Source organism: Callithrix jacchus, chromosome 3, assembly GCF_049354715.1.
Source record: "Callithrix jacchus isolate 240 chromosome 3, calJac240_pri, whole genome shotgun sequence".
Taxonomy (NCBI): domain Eukaryota; kingdom Metazoa; phylum Chordata; class Mammalia; order Primates; family Cebidae; genus Callithrix; species Callithrix jacchus.
The window spans coordinates 109,589,980-109,606,982 of record NC_133504.1 but is presented as its reverse complement, the minus strand read 5'-3'; the positions used below and the strand labels follow the sequence as shown (position 1 = coordinate 109,606,982).

At 38.6% G+C, this 17,003-nt stretch overlaps 1 protein-coding gene across 2 annotated transcripts in view; it reads left to right on the top strand.

Moving 5' to 3' along the window:
- The window catches only part of PKD2 (polycystin 2, transient receptor potential cation channel), a 74,880-nt gene that overhangs the window by 34,879 nt on the left and 22,998 nt on the right, over positions 1–17,003 (top strand). Inside the window, exons 5-9 of one of the 2 annotated variants that reach the window (XM_002745606.6) lie at positions 739–963; positions 4,580–4,808; positions 9,681–9,848; positions 13,414–13,595; positions 15,298–15,418. In XM_002745606.6, coding sequence (XP_002745652.3) covers positions 739–963; positions 4,580–4,808; positions 9,681–9,848; positions 13,414–13,595; positions 15,298–15,418 — 925 coding nt within the window. The remainder of the gene's footprint in view (positions 1–738; positions 964–4,579; positions 4,809–9,680; positions 9,849–13,413; positions 13,596–15,297; positions 15,419–17,003) is intronic. The other variant, XM_017970427.4, reaches the window with a different exon arrangement.

The window sequence follows — 17,003 nt, the reverse complement described above, 5'->3', positions numbered from 1 at the left end:
CATATCATCATTCACCTGTGTAAATCCAGATCCTACTCACCCTTCACAGCTCAGGTCCAACACAGCCTCTTCCCAAAGTATTTTCTAATCCATCCCTCCATTGCCATATCTTCAAATATGGATAGCTTTCCTCTGATCAGCCAGCCTAATTTCTTTATTCTTTTGCTTATTATTATCCACCTTGTATTTTACTTGTTTAATTACAACTCTTATCTCCCTACTTGTTATAAATTTGGGAGGGAAAGGCCCTTTATATTCCTATTAGTGCCAAAGAAGCATCTGTTTTCTAAGAGATCCTCTAAATATTTGTGAATAAAATTCCCAAATACTGTGTGGAGTACAGTTGCTGACAGTGCCACTGGATGAACTTGTTCCTCTTTTGGCTGTAATTTTCTCTGAGGACCTCAAGTCTCTGAGCACAGTTACAGAGAAAGCAGCCATGTAAACTGAGCAGAGGCTCTAGGGACAGACAGCCCTGGTGTTTGTTCCTAAGCTTTTGGTCTACCCTCAAAAGCTTTGGGACTACATTGACCTCACTAACACTCGTTGTTAAAATGAGGCTAATAACCGTATGAGAATTAACTAAGAAAACACTTATGAAATGCCAGGTCAGGCACAATACCCAGCTTGATAGGCCTTAAAATATACTTTATTTTACAAGGAACCAACTGTCCTTATAATGCTACAAGTGTTCCACTGATTTTTAACCGTTTGTTTTTTGGTTTTGTTTTTAATCAGTTGGATCTACACAAGTGAAAAAGACTTGAATGGTAGTAGCCACTGGGGAATCATTGCAACTTACAGTGGAGCTGGCTACTACTTGGATTTGTCAAGAACAAGAGAGGAAACAGCTGCACAAGTTGCTAGCCTCAAGAAAAACGTCTGGCTGGACCGAGGAACCAGGGCAACTTTTATTGACTTCTCAGTGTACAATGCCAACATTAACCTGTTCTGTGTGGTCAGGTGTGTACCAAGGGCATGCATCCCACCTGTTTCTGTGTAGTCGTACGTACATCCTATTCTGGTTATAGGCCAGAAATCCTGTTAGCTAAATGAGGATGCCAAGGACCCAGACAGATAGCAAGGGAGGGGTAAAAACTGAAGGCTTATTGAGATAAAGGATATTTGAGGAAGGGAATTGGGACCTAGAATATTACAAGTTGGAAGGAACCTTAACTCTGGTCCAAGTGCATCTCAATGTTGGAACCTTTCCAACACTGAGAAAAAGTATTGTGTTTTTCTCATATCTGTCCTTACCCATTATAAAGATGGTCAGTGCCATATGCTCCATCACCAAGTCCCCCGGCCATCAAATCTTGACTCATTTCCTTGAGTTTCTCACTCTCAGATGAGCTTCTGCTATTAGCACACAAGCACAGTAATTTGAGTTCTTATAGGATACTCAGTAGGATACCCAGTGACCTGCTAGTGCAACAAGGCTATCATAGGCATATGAAGTTCCTTCCACAAATTCTGGGATGTTGCCATCATGACCCCTCTGGGAGATAGTGAGGAAACTGACAAAGATTCCACTGGCTTGTCTTGGACTCTTCATTTATTCTGCAAACATTTACTAGACACTTAATATGTGCTAGGCATTGTTCTAGGCTCTTGGGACACATCAGTGAACAAAACAAAGATCCCTGCCTTTGCAGAGCTTGCATCCAACCAGTAGGATATAGAGAAAAGACATTAAACAATAAACAGTAGAAATAATGATATAGTATGTTAGAAGGTTACAAGAAAGAAAAGAAAGAAAAAGGCCAGGCACAGTGGCTCACACCTGTAATCCCAGCCCTTTGGGAGGCTGAGGCGGGTAGATCACCTGAGGTCAGGAGTTCAAGACCAGCCTGGCCAACATGATGAAACCCCGTCTCTACTAAAACTACCAAAAATTAGCCAGGCATAGTAGTGGGTGCCTGTAATCCCAGCTACTCAGGAGGCTGAAATAGGAGAATCACTTGAACCCGGCCGGCAGAGGTTGCAGTGAGCTGAGATCACACTGTTGCACTCCAGCCTGGGCAACAAGAATGGGAAAGGTTTTTCTTTCCCTTTTTCCCATCTCAAAAAAAAGGGAAAGAAAAACCAGAGCAAGAGAAAGTCAGAGTTCACTCACTTTAATCTTCCTGGTAAGCATGTCAGCAATGCCCGAACATCATTAGCATGGATTACTTGCATGTATATTTACATACAAGATAAGAAGGGTTTATTCTCATAATAGTCTTTGTCATCATTTTTGAGGCTTAGTTCAGTTCTCCTTTACATGGCTTGTTGAGTTGTCCCAGTCCTTGTATTTAACAACTTTTGCAGAAAATATTACCACATTAAATCAATTACAGGTTGAGTATCCCTTATCCAAAATGTTTAAGACCAGAATTTAGATTTTAGATTATTTTTGAGATTTTAGATTATTTTTTTCAGATTTTAGATTTTTTTTTTCAGATTTTGGAATGTCTGCATATGAGATAACCTTGAATGAGATACTTGGGGATTGGACCCAAGTCTAAACACAAAATTCATTTATGTTTTGTAAGTGAAATATAATGTACATAGTCTGAAGGTAATTTCATTTTTCCCTTAGGGATATTGAATAAACTGTTGTGTGCCTGCATGTTGACAGTGACCTGTCACATGAAGTCAGGTGTGGAATTTTCCACTTGTGCTGTCATATCGGTGCTCAGAAAGTTTGCGATTTTCAAGCATTTTATGTTTCAGATTTTCAGGTTAGAAACACTCAACCTGTCCTTGCTCACAGTTGGCCAAAAAGAAAAAAAGAAAGAAGAAATACTCAACCAGTAGTCCAGTAGTATTGTCACCAGAAATGAATGAGAATCTATTGCAGTTTGAGTTTTTCCTAATTATTGCAGTGAAGTTAAAAGGAATAGAATAAAAAGGAAGAGAATGAAAACAGAGGCAACTCTGATATTTTAGTACATTCTATTGATAGAAGGTCTTGAGTATTTCTTTTGCTTCCTTCCTTAAAGGATGAACTTTGTTAAGACAAGTGCTTCATTTTTCTATACTGTTTTCTAAGCACTGCAGGGCCAGAATGGGCCAGAGAAATGACTTGACACTTGAAGGCCACTTCCTTCACTTTAGAGTTCCCAATGAGGCTGTCACATATAAGGCCCTTGGCTTCAGTGTTGCTCTCCTGAGTTTTTGGTTCTCACTCCTACTCTCTAACAAATAGGAAAGGAAGAACAGGAGAATTGACAATGAAAAGGAAGGAAAATTTTCACACTTCTCTGACTAGTTCTAATTTACCATAGTCCCTGTTTTTACTTGATTATTCCTCACACCAGCATCCTAGATGCTCAGGTTCCAGGTGCGGCTACTCGTCCTGTAATGGCAAAGATAATGATGGCTAATAGCTAACTAAAGGGCTTTTAAGGGTGCAGCTAGAGATTCTATTTCTAGTTAGATAAGGAGTCTGTACCATTAACTGAATCACCCAACTTTCTCAGTGTGACACCTACAAAATGGGAATTTGACAAGAAAAAAAATCCTCAGTCTGGTTATGGTAAAGCAGTAAAGATCAGAGACATCGATATGGATGTAAATCAGTGTATATAACTGTTTTAGACAATCAGACATTTATTGAGTACCCACCTATTTAACTATAAGGCTCTGGGAAGTAGAGAGAAAAGTACCCCAGAGGGCAAACTATTTGATGCTATATTATGAGAATGAATGAATGAGAGACACAGTTCCTATCCTTATATATGTACAAAATATATCCTACCTCTCAACCGGATCACACGTGTTTTGAGTGGATGGCTTATATTTCTTTTTTTTTTTAATTTTTTATTGCATTTTAGGTTTTGGGGTACATGTGCAGAACGTGCAAGACAGTTGCATAGGTACACACATGGCAGTGTGTTTTGCTTCCTTTATATTCTTCATGTTGCCTAGTAGAAGAAGGACTTGAATTTATTAGAAGTCCTAGGGCCAGGCACAGTGGCTCACTCCTATAATTCCAGCTCTTTGAAAGGACGAGGTGGGAGGATCATTTGAGCCCAGGAGTTTGAGACCAGCCTGAGCAACAGGGCAAGACTCAGTCTCTGCCAAAAAAAAAATTAGTTGGGCATGGTGCTGCACACTTGTAGTCCCAGCTACTGAGAAGGCTAAGGCAGGAGAATCCCTTGAGCCCTGGAATCTGAGGCAGCAGTGAGCTATGATTGCAGCCAACACTGCACTCCAGCCTGGGCAACAAAATGAGTCCCTATCTCTTAAAAAAAATAATAACAGAAGTCCTAGCAAAGCTTGTGTGTTGATTTACTTTTACATTAAAAGTATATGGCATTTTGAGCAGTATAAATACAGAAAAGTAGAGGGAAGACTGAGCAGGAATTACTCCTTTGGGATGGAAAGACCTCAGGAAGTGTTATTCCTTTGACACCAAATTCTACAAGTATGGAATTATTAGCTATAATAAAAATGTTTTGCCACTAGTTTGGGGGGACTCATGGTAGCAGTTTTATAACCTTGCAATGCACTAATAGAATAGATGGACATCCTTTCCTGGCTATATTCATGTGTTGTTATTGTTATTGTTTTAATTGTTCTTATTGCTATGCAGGTTATTGGTGGAATTCCCAGCAACAGGCGGTGTGATTCCATCTTGGCAATTTCAGCCTTTAAAGCTGATCCGATATGTCACAACTTTTGATTTCTTCCTGGCAGCCTGTGAGATTATCTTTTGTTTCTTTATCCTTTACTATTTGGTGGAAGAGATATTGGAAATTCGCATTCACAAACTCCACTATTTCAGGAGTTTCTGGAATTGTCTGGATGTTCTGATCATTGTGGTAGGTTTGAGAACAACACCAATTTTCCTATTATGTTCTACAAATGTGTTAACTAGAGTCTTTGATCTCCTCGGCGCTGCGGATCTTGATATTCTCAAAAAAGAATCTAAAAGACCCCTCAATGATATCAACTTCTGTTACTAATTATTTTCTTGTTTTGCATGAGTAAGTTTTCTGAGTATGAAGTGGAGAGGTATTTATAGTAAGCTCTCAGCCACACTAAATAACAAGAATATCTCAGTAATTCATATTTGGCTTTAGTATGCCATATGAGATGTGTAGGAGAAGTTTTTTTCTTTGTTTTTTCACTAATGATATTTTTCTTCAACTGCTAATAAAAATCAGTTTATATTTTCCTGCACATGTGTAGTTACAGCAAGAAAAAAACTGGTTGGCCAGGTATGGTAGCTCACACCTGTAATCCCAGCACTTTGGTAGGCCAAGGCAAGAGGATCACTTGCCCAGGAGTTCGAGACCAGCCAAGGTAACGTAGTGAGACCCTGTCTCTACAAAAAAAAAAATTGTTTTTAATTAGTCAGGCATGGTGGCACATACCTGTAGTCTCAGCTATTCCAGAGGCTGAAGTGGGAGGATGATTTGAACCCAGGAGGTTGAGGTGCAGTGAGCTATGAATGAACCACTACACTCCAGCCAGGGTGACAGAGCGAGACCTTGCCTCGAAAAGAGAATTATCCTGAAAATATTTTGGGTGGCAGAGAAACTTTCTGCACTTTAAAATTTTTTGCAAATAGTCTACAGAGTACAAAGTGTAAGTTATATTCATCAGTGTTTTCTGTATGAGGTACAAGAAATCAAAGGCAGGCCATGCATGGTGCCTCATACCTATAATCCCAGCACTTTAGGAAACTGATGTGGGAGGATTACTTGAGGTCAGGAGTTTGATACCAGCTTGGGCAACATACTGAGACACCATCTCTAAAAAAATAAAAAATAAAATAAATCAAAGGCAGAATCATAATCAAGACCATAACACCATGTAGATTCTGTGTCTGTCCTTGACTCGATTATAACTTCTAAAATTTGTTCGAGATGTTTTCCCTTCATCTTAATCACTTAATTAAACATCAGTCACTTCCTTCCAGTGGCCTCAGTGTAAAAAGGAATTTTTAGAAATTTTTCTCCCTTCAGCAATAATAGGTAACATTTTGCTAAGTCCAATTTTACGTTTAAGCATATGACAACATGCTTAATTGTTAGATGTTTACAAGCTTTGCTTGGCATAGGTGTACCATGATTATTCCCACTGTCATATGATAGCCATTACCTTCTGAAATCTCAGTAAATGATGCACTACCCTGTTAGCATTCTCTCTTCTGTTAGCCCTCCTCATGAAAATTATTCTTTCTCTCATCCCAATCCTAAAAATTCATTTGGCCTATATGAAGCATTTATATCAGGTCATTATTAAACCATTCCCCCTAGAATTATTAATAGAATTGGAAATATGGAATTGGATGAATATGGAAAATATATTATTCATATGTAAGTGAAAGAACCCTTAAAAAAAGGCATAAAAAAGGACTACATGGCCACATATTGCATGGCAATAACAGTATTAGCAGCAATAATTATTGTAATAGTAATAATAATAATGGCTAACACTTTAGAAGCTACTGTGTTAGGCAGCTCTGGGTGCTTTTCAGGGTACAGAAGCTCATTTGTTCCTCACACTAACACTCTTTACTGCTCTGCCACTGCCTCTCAAGCCATGGACATGTGCCCTTTAGAGAGAGCTTTTACTCAAAGTAAAAATTCCTATAGAATAAACAGTGTTGACCCCATCAGGCCGTGATGCAGTTAGAAGTGCATCCCATCTGTAATGCTGGCCATATGACATCACACAAATCAAGGTAAAAACCCTTGATCCCCAAATGTTTGATGTATACATGATGAACAGAGTCACACAAGAATTTCGGCATTTAAGGAAACAGGAGAGACAATAATACTGGAAATAATTTTTCCAAATAATTCTGTTTGGAGTGATAGCAGAGTGCAAGCCATACACAATGAAAATTATTCCAGAATGCAATCATTCTTTGGAACTAGAAGGATGCAAACCCTCCCTCTTGGCTTACATACATTTATTAATATTTAGACCATTGAAATAATGGTGAAAAGGTAAGTATGATATGCCAATTAAGAACAGACTTCCTTTTCATTTTTTAACCAAAGAACTCAATATCAACAAAAGACTAGTCAGTGGTATTTACCTTTTTTGATTGTACACACCTATAAGTGAATGCTTTGACTACACATCCTAATGTATTGTCTTACTTTGTAAATTGTGTGTATACATTGGTGTAACAGATACATCTGTAAAACATACACATGCATAGAATACTAAAGATTGGGATAAAAATTAATATAAGTAGAACTCCAGCACTTTCTTACCACCTACCTAGAAGTTCTAACATTTTATTCCCATACCCCAGTGAATTGCTTTGTACTCGCTTTGGAGACCAATAGGAAAAAAGGCTGATGATATCGTGGAAATTGTTTCTTTGGCAAAGCAGCCACAGCATCGTGCAAGCATTTCTTTGAAATCTTGGTTCACTGTGCTTTTTCAGTTTTCTTTAAAACAACTCTTAGTACTGCCAGGCAACAATTCAGACAGTGTGCTTTTTGTTTGTAAAGAACAAGGAAGAGCTACTGGAATCCTTCCTGTCCTTTGAAACATTTGCTGACCAAGTATAGAAGTGAGGGCATGCTTTCTGCTCACCCACCAAACACACCCTGTGCTTCACTGAACCTTCAAACCAATGAAAAGAGCCAATGCTTTTTGTTTCATCTAGCCAAAATGTGCTTATGTTTACCCAAAACCTGAAAAGAAAGTATATTCTAAATGTAAATATAATGACATCCTGAAATCACCTTGGAATTGTTTTATTTTCCTTTTTTGTTTTTCTCACATATGTTCTGAAGTACACAGGCTGCATCAGTCAGTCATTTGTCCTGAGCAGTAGTCTTTCAAACCTAGCAGAATTGCTTGAAAAAAGAAGACTATTAAGGAATTTAAACTCAAATAATTTGTTGACTGCTTGCTAGGTTTTACAGGGTAAAATGACTATATCATTTATTCAGTGAATATTTTCTAAGCACCTACTATATACTTGGCACTGTTCTAGGCACTGGGGATATAGGAATGAACAAAATAACGTAAATCTCTACCCTCCTAATTTTCTGGAATGGAGAAAAAGTTCTTATGTTGATAGGGATGAGAATCCCACAGAAAACTCAGGAGTGATGTAACAGTGCAAATGCTCACAAAATCTCTTGCCTCATCTTTTCCCTCATTCTCTATTTGGAAGGAAAGGTTTCAAAGAAATTTAGCATATTATGACATTGGTGTTATATAAATGGCCATCTTCTTCATAATTTTATGAACATTTGTCCTGTGCAGCGTAAAAACAACTGGACTGCATAACAAATTATACCTACTGAGAGTTGGGTAAAGAGTTACTGTGGGATCCAGTCCATCAACCTAAATGCTTTTCGACATGGATTAGCTGAGATGAGCTCCTCATCTCAGGAGAAGCCTTTGGCTCACATATGCCCGTGTAGGCCTTCTTGAGCCCTCTTTGTTCATCATGCCCACCAACAACAAGATTGGCTCTGGAAATCCTTTACAGATAAGAAAAAGAAGATGGTGAAGTTGGCTTTTTAGCTGTGATCAGCCGCCAGCCTGGTCTTTGCTATGAGAATCACATGGGACCATGTTCTGGATGGCCATCTCAGGAAGGAAGTGCTAATAAAGTGGTCTCTGGCCATCATTCCTAAGAAAAGAGAATGGACAGCAAAGGTCACAGCACCTGCTGCAGCCCACCTGCTGCAGACCCCACTGTGGGGCCAGGTTGTTATGACTAACCCCTAGCATTGTCTACATTTAGTGGTGAGGGATGCAAAGGAGGGGCCAGTGTCCCCTTAGATCTGATTGTAAAGCCTAGAACCAAAGCATATGTGGAAAGTTGTAGGGTCATGAGTTAAGGGACAGAAATGAGCAAGACAGAAGCCCTTGGCTCATATGTTCCCACTGCAGGCCTTCCTGAGCCCTCTGTGTTCACCATTCCCACCATCTTTCTAGCCCAAGCTCATTCTTTGTTCTCATGGGTTTTCTATCCTTTTTAGGATATCTTGTGCCCCTCTTCACCTTATGTTGTGTGATACCAATTCTTTACTAGTTACTTTAGTAGTTTTTTTTTTAACTACTTTAAAAGTTGTTACTTTAGTAGTAGTATTTAATTTTATGTGTTTATCTGCTCTTGAACCAGAATGTAAGTGTCTGGAGGGCAGGATTTATGCAGTTTACTTCTGTTTATTCCTCTTAGCCCCTCACACAGTGTTGTATACATAGACATCTATTATATTTTTGTTGAACAGAGCAAAGAATGGCTGGCGATTGAAGAATAAAGATAAACTAGAATATTTTAAATTTTAAAAATTGCAAATAAAAACAGAAGGATTAAGGCAAGAAAGCAAGAGAGTGGAAAGTGACTAAAATGAAGGTGGCAGTAAAAACAGAACGTGTTTCTCTTTGGGTTGGAGTCTGTCGCAGTGTGATCTCTCCTGTGTATGCATGAACGTGTGTGTGGTACATGCATATGTGCACACATGCATGCATGCCTTCATTGGATTTCTATTCCAAAGTAAGGAAATGCAAACAATATATTGTTTTATTTATTTTATGGCAGGGCTTAACACTTTCCATTTGAGTGAGTGACTTTTAAGAATGTTATTGGGTAAGTATAATGGTGAGCCCTACAATTAATACATTGGTGAAGAAAAATATGCTAGTCATCTTAAGTTTTATATTTCTAAAACACTGTAATAAAATGTAAATCTTTCACCTTTCAGCTATCAGTGGTAGCGATAGGAATTAACATATACAGAACATCAAATGTGGATGTGCTGCTACAGTTTCTGGAAGATCAAAATACTTTCCCCAACTTTGAGCATCTGGCATATTGGCAAATACAGTTCAACAATGTAGCTGCCGTCATAGTATTTTTTGTCTGGATTAAGGTAATTTGTAAATTTCATGTTCTACATTTTAAATGACATTTTCTTTTTTTAAAAAAAATTATGAGTTCCACAAAATCGTGGAGTACTTGAATTTGAAATTCAAGTGACCAACCAAAGCTGCTCCGTATTTACTTTGAGACAGGGTCTCACTCTGTCCCCTAGGCTAGAGTGCAGTGGCGTGATTACAGCTCATTGCAGCCTTGACCTCCCAGGCTCAAGTGATCCTCCCATCACATCCTCTGACGTCACTGCGACTACAGGCATGTGCCACCATACCCAGTTAATTTTTACATTATTTTGTCAAGACAGGGTCTCACTATGTTGCCCAGGCTGGTCTTGAACTCCTGGGTTCAAGTAATCCCCCCACCTCCACCTCCCAAAGTGCTGGGATTATAGACATGAACCACCGTGCCAGGCCTCATATTTCACATGCAAAGTAAACCCTTGAGACTTCACCTCAATGACAATGGTCATTCCTCTCATTGTCAGTGATATACTTCACCTGCTATCTGAACTCATGTAAGATCAGTTCCTATGGGTTTTGTTTAACAAATGTGGTAAGAGGCCTTTCATTGTGTTAGCTAGGCCTGGGGCCCAGGCTGCTCTGATACAGAGGTAGCTCTGAGTTTTACCTGATATGGGATGAACAGGTGAGGGAAAAGGACCTCAGAGAAAGAGAGGGAAGGATCAGGTGGAGGGAAGGGGAGAGGTACTGCACTCGGAAATTTTTGCTGGATGGGATCGCCTCTTTTCCAGGTAGAGACTGGAAGGGAAGCTTTACGTAGAATTAAGGTTGGAACAGACATCTCTTCCAAATAGTTCCTTGCTCACTCATTTCTTTATTGTCCCAAGACATAATGTTTGTTTCCATGTGTATGAAAGGTTATGACATTTCATATACAATGAGCTTCAATTCTGGAGATGCAGGAAATTTCAATGATTCTCTGGCAGCAGCTGCCATCCTATCAGCAGCACAGGGTCTGATTGTGCTGTCCAGACAGCAACTGCTAGCCACATGTGCCTAGGTAAATTCAAATTTAAATTCATTAAGTTTAAATACAAGAAAAAATCCAGTTCCTTGGTCCTACTGGGCACATGTTAAGTGTTCAATGGCTGTATGTGGCTACTCTCTAGGACAATGGAAATATGGAACATTTCCATCATCACAAAATGTCCTCTTCAACAGCACTATTCTAGAGGTACTTACCAGTTATGTACTTTCCAGAACTGGCATTCACACCTAGAAGGCCTGAGGTTTATCAAAAGGCATAGACTTGGACTAGGCACAGTGGCTCATGCCTGTAATCCCAACACTTTGGGAGGCCAAGGTGGGCGGGTCCCTTGAGCCCAGGAGTTCGAGACCAGCCTGGGCAACATGGCAAAACCCCATCTCTACTAAAAATACAAAACTTAGCTGGGTGTGGTGGCACATGCCTGTAGTCCTAGCTACTTGGGAGGCTGAGATGAGAGGATTGCTTGAACCCGGAAGGCAGAGATTGCAGTGAGCCAAGATCATGGCACTGCACTCCAGCCTGGGCAACAGAGTGAGACTCTGTCTCAAAAAAAAAAAATGCATAGACTTTATCCTGTATTTCTCATGCCATTTATTTATTGGCATGCTTGTTCAAGACAAACCATCACTAAAGCACCTAACCTTGATCACAAAATAGTAACAATAATAGTAATAATAATCGAATTGCAAAAATAATAATAATAATATTCTGTGGTGATGGACATGTTCTGTATTTCCATTTTCCTAGACAGTAGCCACTAGCCACAAATAGCTATGAAACACCATGTGGCTAGTAGGACCAAGGGACTGAATTTTTAATTCTATTTCATCTTAATTAATTTAAATTTGAATTTAAATAGCCACACATGTTTGGATAGCAGAATCAGAGCCTGTGCTGGTGACAGGATAGCAGCTGCTGCCTGAGAATTACTGAAATTTCCTTGATTATTATTAGTTTAATAATAATCAAGATAGTACTAATAATCAAGATCTCAGCCAGGGGCAGTGGCTTATGCCTGTAATCTCGGCACTTTGGGAGGCCAAGGCAGGCAGATCACCTGAGGTCAGGGGTTCCAGACCGACCTGGCCAACATGGTAAGACCCTGTCTCTACTCAAAATACTCCCCCCCAAAAAATTAGCTGGGCATGGTGGCTGTGATCGAAGCTACTTGAGAGGCTGAGGTAGGAGAATTGCTTGAACCTAGGAGACAGAGGTTGCAGTGAGCCAAGATCGTGCCACTCCACTCCAGACTGGGCGACAGAGCAACACTTGATTAAAAAAAAAAAATCTCAAGTGAATTGGGGTTGTATTAAGTAATGTGATTACAGCAGTCCTCAAAAAATATGTCACTATGTCACTGTGGCCAGAAATAATGTATAACAGACCCTCAAGTAAACTTCTAGAGATTTTCTTAACAATTTGTATGTCAGGCTGTTGTGTTTTATTTACTGCATCGCTTGGAAAGGTCTTGCCCTCAATACTTATTATTAAGGTCTTTAAGGTAGGGATCATGACTTCACTTCTCATATCTCAACCTGTGCTCTTCCACTGAGGCTTCTACCTAGAGCTACATAATCTGGGCAGCCATCCTCAGTGCCTTATCTACCAACATGCTCAATACAGCTTTGCAGTTAGGCAGAGCAGGGTTCACCTGGCTGCAAGCCCCAGCTGACTCCTGGGGATAGAATACCAATATTTTAGACAGTGCTGAGATTTGAGGCAATGTACATAAAGCCCTCCACACATAACTGATGCACAATAAGTGACAGTATTATGCAACATTAATTTCCTGGGGGTTTTATAATTAATTTTTATTTGTATGGAGTTTCTTCTCTCTCTTTTACTTTAATTCTTTTTTGGGGGGAAGCATCACTAGTCACACCTCATGGCAGCTTTGACCTCCCAGGCTCAAGCAACCCTCCCACCTCAGCCTTCTGAGTAGCTGAAACCACAGGTGTGTGCCACCACACCTGAATAAATTTTTTTATTCTTTAGTGAAGCAGAATCTTGCCATATTGCCCAGACCGGTCTTGAACTGAGCTCAAGCGATCCTCCTGCCGCAGTCTCCCAAAGTGCCAGGATTACAGATGTGAGCCACTGCACTCAGCCTTTTTTTTTTAATTGTAGTAATACACATAGCATAAAACCTACCATTGTAACCATTTTTAAGTGTACAATTCAGTGGCATTAAGTACATTCACAATGTTGTGCCACCATCGCCATTATGCATTTTCAGAACTTTTTCATTATTCTAAACTGAAACTTTGTATCTATTAAACACAAACTCCCTATTCCTTCCAGTCCCTAATAACTTCTGTTCTACTTTCTGTCGCTGTAAATTTGACTATTCTAAGTACCTCATGTAAATGGAATCATACAGTATTTGTCCTTTTGTGTCAGGCTTGTTTCGCTTTGCATAATGTTTTCAAGGTTTATCCATGTTGTAACATGTGCCAGAATTTAATACCTTTTCAGGATGAAACAATGTTTTACTGTATACAGTCACCACTGTTTATCCATTCATCTTTTGATGTCTTCTCTCTCTTTCACAGCTCTTCAAATTCATCAATTTTAACAGGACCATGAGCCAGCTCTCCACAACCATGTCTCGATGTGCCAAAGACCTGTTTGGCTTTGCTATTATGTTCTTCATTATTTTCCTGGCATACGCTCAGTTGGCATACCTTGTCTTTGGCACTCAGGTCGATGACTTCAGTACTTTCCAAGAGTGTATGTAAGTATATATGAAATTAACAAGAAACATTTAATCAGAGTTGTCACTGCCTCTCAAGAATAAATCTTCATATGAGGTTGCTATGTGACCACCACACATTTAAAACTAGTTATTTTAAATAAGAATTAATTACCTTTCCCAAAACATTGATCTACAAATGCAGAGAAGTCAGTGCATCCCGAAATGCTGATGCTTAAGAAAGCAGCCCTAAAGTAGCTTAAGATAGAGGTGAACAGCCATAGGAAATGAACACTGTTCTGAAGACTGAGGTTTTCTTTGCACCAAATGCAGATGGTAGCTTCTAGAAGGCCTATATTCTTACTCCTGTTGAATATTGTTGCCATATATTTTGAACTTCAAGTTATTTTCTGAGGAAAAAGAAAACAAGGTATTTCTAATATTCTAGGGTAAACTCAGACCAGTACAAGAATTCTCAGTTTTTTTCCAAAGATCCCAAATATGATATAAAACAACAACAAAAAGCAGCCAGTGTCAGATTTCTATGCCATTTAGAAAGGAGTAAGTTTAAGAAGGAATGGAAGTTAATAGGGTTTTGTGCATAGATATCTCTAACTAATATAGCTGTTTGATAAAAGTCAGGAATGGAAATGATTTTACTAAAACCCAGCACTGGCAACTCTTAGCCACTTTGACCCCATTTGAGTAAATGTCAGAATATTTGAACACAAACCATTTTGGCTTTTTTTTTGAAGCAGGGTTTTGCTCTGTTGCCCAGGCTGGAGTGCAGTGGTACAATCACAGCTCACTGCAATCTTGAAATCCTAGGCTCAAGCAATCCTGCCGCCTCAGCCTGCTGAGTAGCTGGGAATACAGGTGTATGCCACCATGCCTGGCCAACTTTTTTACTTTTTTGTAGAGAAGGGGGTCTCACTATGTTGCCCAGGGTGGTATTGAACTGCGGGCCTCACAGTATCCTCCTACCTCGGCTTCTCAAAGAACTGAGATTACAGGCATGAGCCACCACACCAGGCCCTTTTTTTACAAAAGAGATTTTTAACTTTAGACCCAGGGTGACTGTTGTCAAGGTTTAGAGTCAATATGTTTTATCTGGATTATGTGTTGAATTATTATAGCCAATTGCTTTTTAAGTCATTGAATAATAATTGTATTTTCTTTTTCTTTTTTGTTGTTTTGCTTTTTTTTTTTTTTTTTTTTTGAGATGGAGTCTCATTCCCTTGCCCAGGCTGGAGTGCAGTGGCACAATCTTGGCTCACTGCAACCTCTTCTCCTGGGTTCAAGTGATTCTCCTGCCTCAGTCTCCTGAGTAGCTGGGATTACAGGCACGTGCCACCACACCCAGCTAATTTTTGTATTTTTAGTAGAGACAGGGTTTTGCCATATTGGCCAGGCTGTTTTAAACTCCTGACCCTGTGATCTGCCCACCTCAGCCTCCCAAAGTACTAGGATTATAGGCGTGAGCCACTGCACCCGGGCTGTATTTTCTTTTTAAAATGGAAATAACCTATGTAGCATGAAAGCATGTTATTATTATTGCAGAAGGCTTTAGTAACTTGTATCAGTAGCAAGGCTTTATTAGTGGGATCGACAACTTTCTATTATTTGGCAGCTTACCTATACTGCTAAAAAGATCCAAAAGTATGAAATCATCTTTAAGAAATATTGCATCAACTACTGGACATTCTTTGTTTTTGTATTGTGGTGTTTTGTTTTATTTTTATAGCTTCACTCAATTCCGTATCATTTTGGGCGATATCAACTTTGCAGAGATTGAGGAAGCTAATCGAGTTTTGGGACCAATTTATTTCACTACATTTGTGTTCTTTATGTTCTTCATTCTTTTGGTATGTACATTTTTATTTATAGTGAGGTTCATTCTAAACTTCATATTCATAAATCCTTGTCTTCTCTTTTCTCTCATACTCGATATCCTGTCATTTTTAAATAAAGACCCCAGGGAGTAGAAAAAAGTGTACATGCTGGAAAATTTTTTTCCTTTTATTAATTCACAGTTTTAAGCCTCATATCAAATATCTTTTTCATGGTCTTTCGTTTCTCCATATATATGTATCTATTCAATGCAAAAAAGAAATTAGATCATGTGCAAATTTATAAAGATACCTAAAATAGTGCTTTGCCTGAAAAGTAGAATATGTTTACGTGATTTTTAAACACATATGTCAGCGCTCTTTTAATCACTTGCTCGCATGACTTTTCACTTATCTCTTCCTTCTTTTCTTTTTGAAAAATAAGAACTGAAAAGCAAGCTAGATGCAGGATGTCAAGAGTAATAGTTGAATGAATCATTGCATATCAAAATTAGGATATTCTGTTTTAAATTATTTATATTCCATTCATCTAGAGACCACCTACAGAGAATATTCAAATAGTTAAGTTTAAAACTAAATGTAACAAAGAATGGAAATTGCATTAAACTATTTTCAAAAATTTTTTTTATTCTCTTGATTTGGTACCAATTAATATTTTTAATGTTTTTACCTTAAGTCAATTAAGATGTTTTTAAAGGTGTTTTGTTCTTTTTCTTAACATTTAGGTATTCACTTGTCTACTGAGAAGGTGTTAAGTCAGCTTAATTTAGGCAATATTTTTCATCTAGATGCTAACAGTCATCTTAAGAACAATCATCTTACGAAAATAACAACATTTTTTCCATTTCAATAAATTGTGTAAAGATCACTTGTAGAAGGTTGAGTGATCACATTTTCAGTAATTCAGTGTAATAACTCTAAAGTCAGTCCAGGTATTACTGGCTAAGTGTATGGTATTTGCTGATCGGGTATTAGATGTACTGTATTAATTTTCTATTTTTTTTAAATACTGTTTTTTCTGAAGAGACACAGCCTCTGATGTAAAACAAAGATGTGTTCCCTAGCTGAACTTTAACAGGACTGAAAAGGTCAGGGATATCATTCAAGTTCATATGTGTCTTGCTGTATGCATGGATTATGGCTAGTATTTAAACTTACGCTTCTTAAGCTTCTTCTTCCTATCATCTATTAAAGAAAACAATAGAAAGAAGAATAAGCCTCTGTCACTCTACCATTGGTAGTACTTTGGATTCTAGAGGATCTGAATCTCTACTAAAAAAGCAAAAACCAGGAATCGAGTCTTGTACCTGACCCTTCAGTTGATCTCAGGCCTCCTAGTTTTCTCCATTTATCAATCTGCCAAACAAAGGATGGATAGAATCGTGACAACTGGAAATGCTCAAATGTGGATTGTTTGAATGTTGTCCTTTAGTAGGTAGAACCTTCTATAGTATTCAATCATCTTACCAAATCAGTCACCAGAACATGAAAAGAAGCTCTTAGTTTCTATCTTTATACTAAAATTGGTTTTTGTACGACTACACAGAAAAGAATTGTTCTTCTTGCATCTCCCAGAGATATGCATAGTTGATAGATAGAT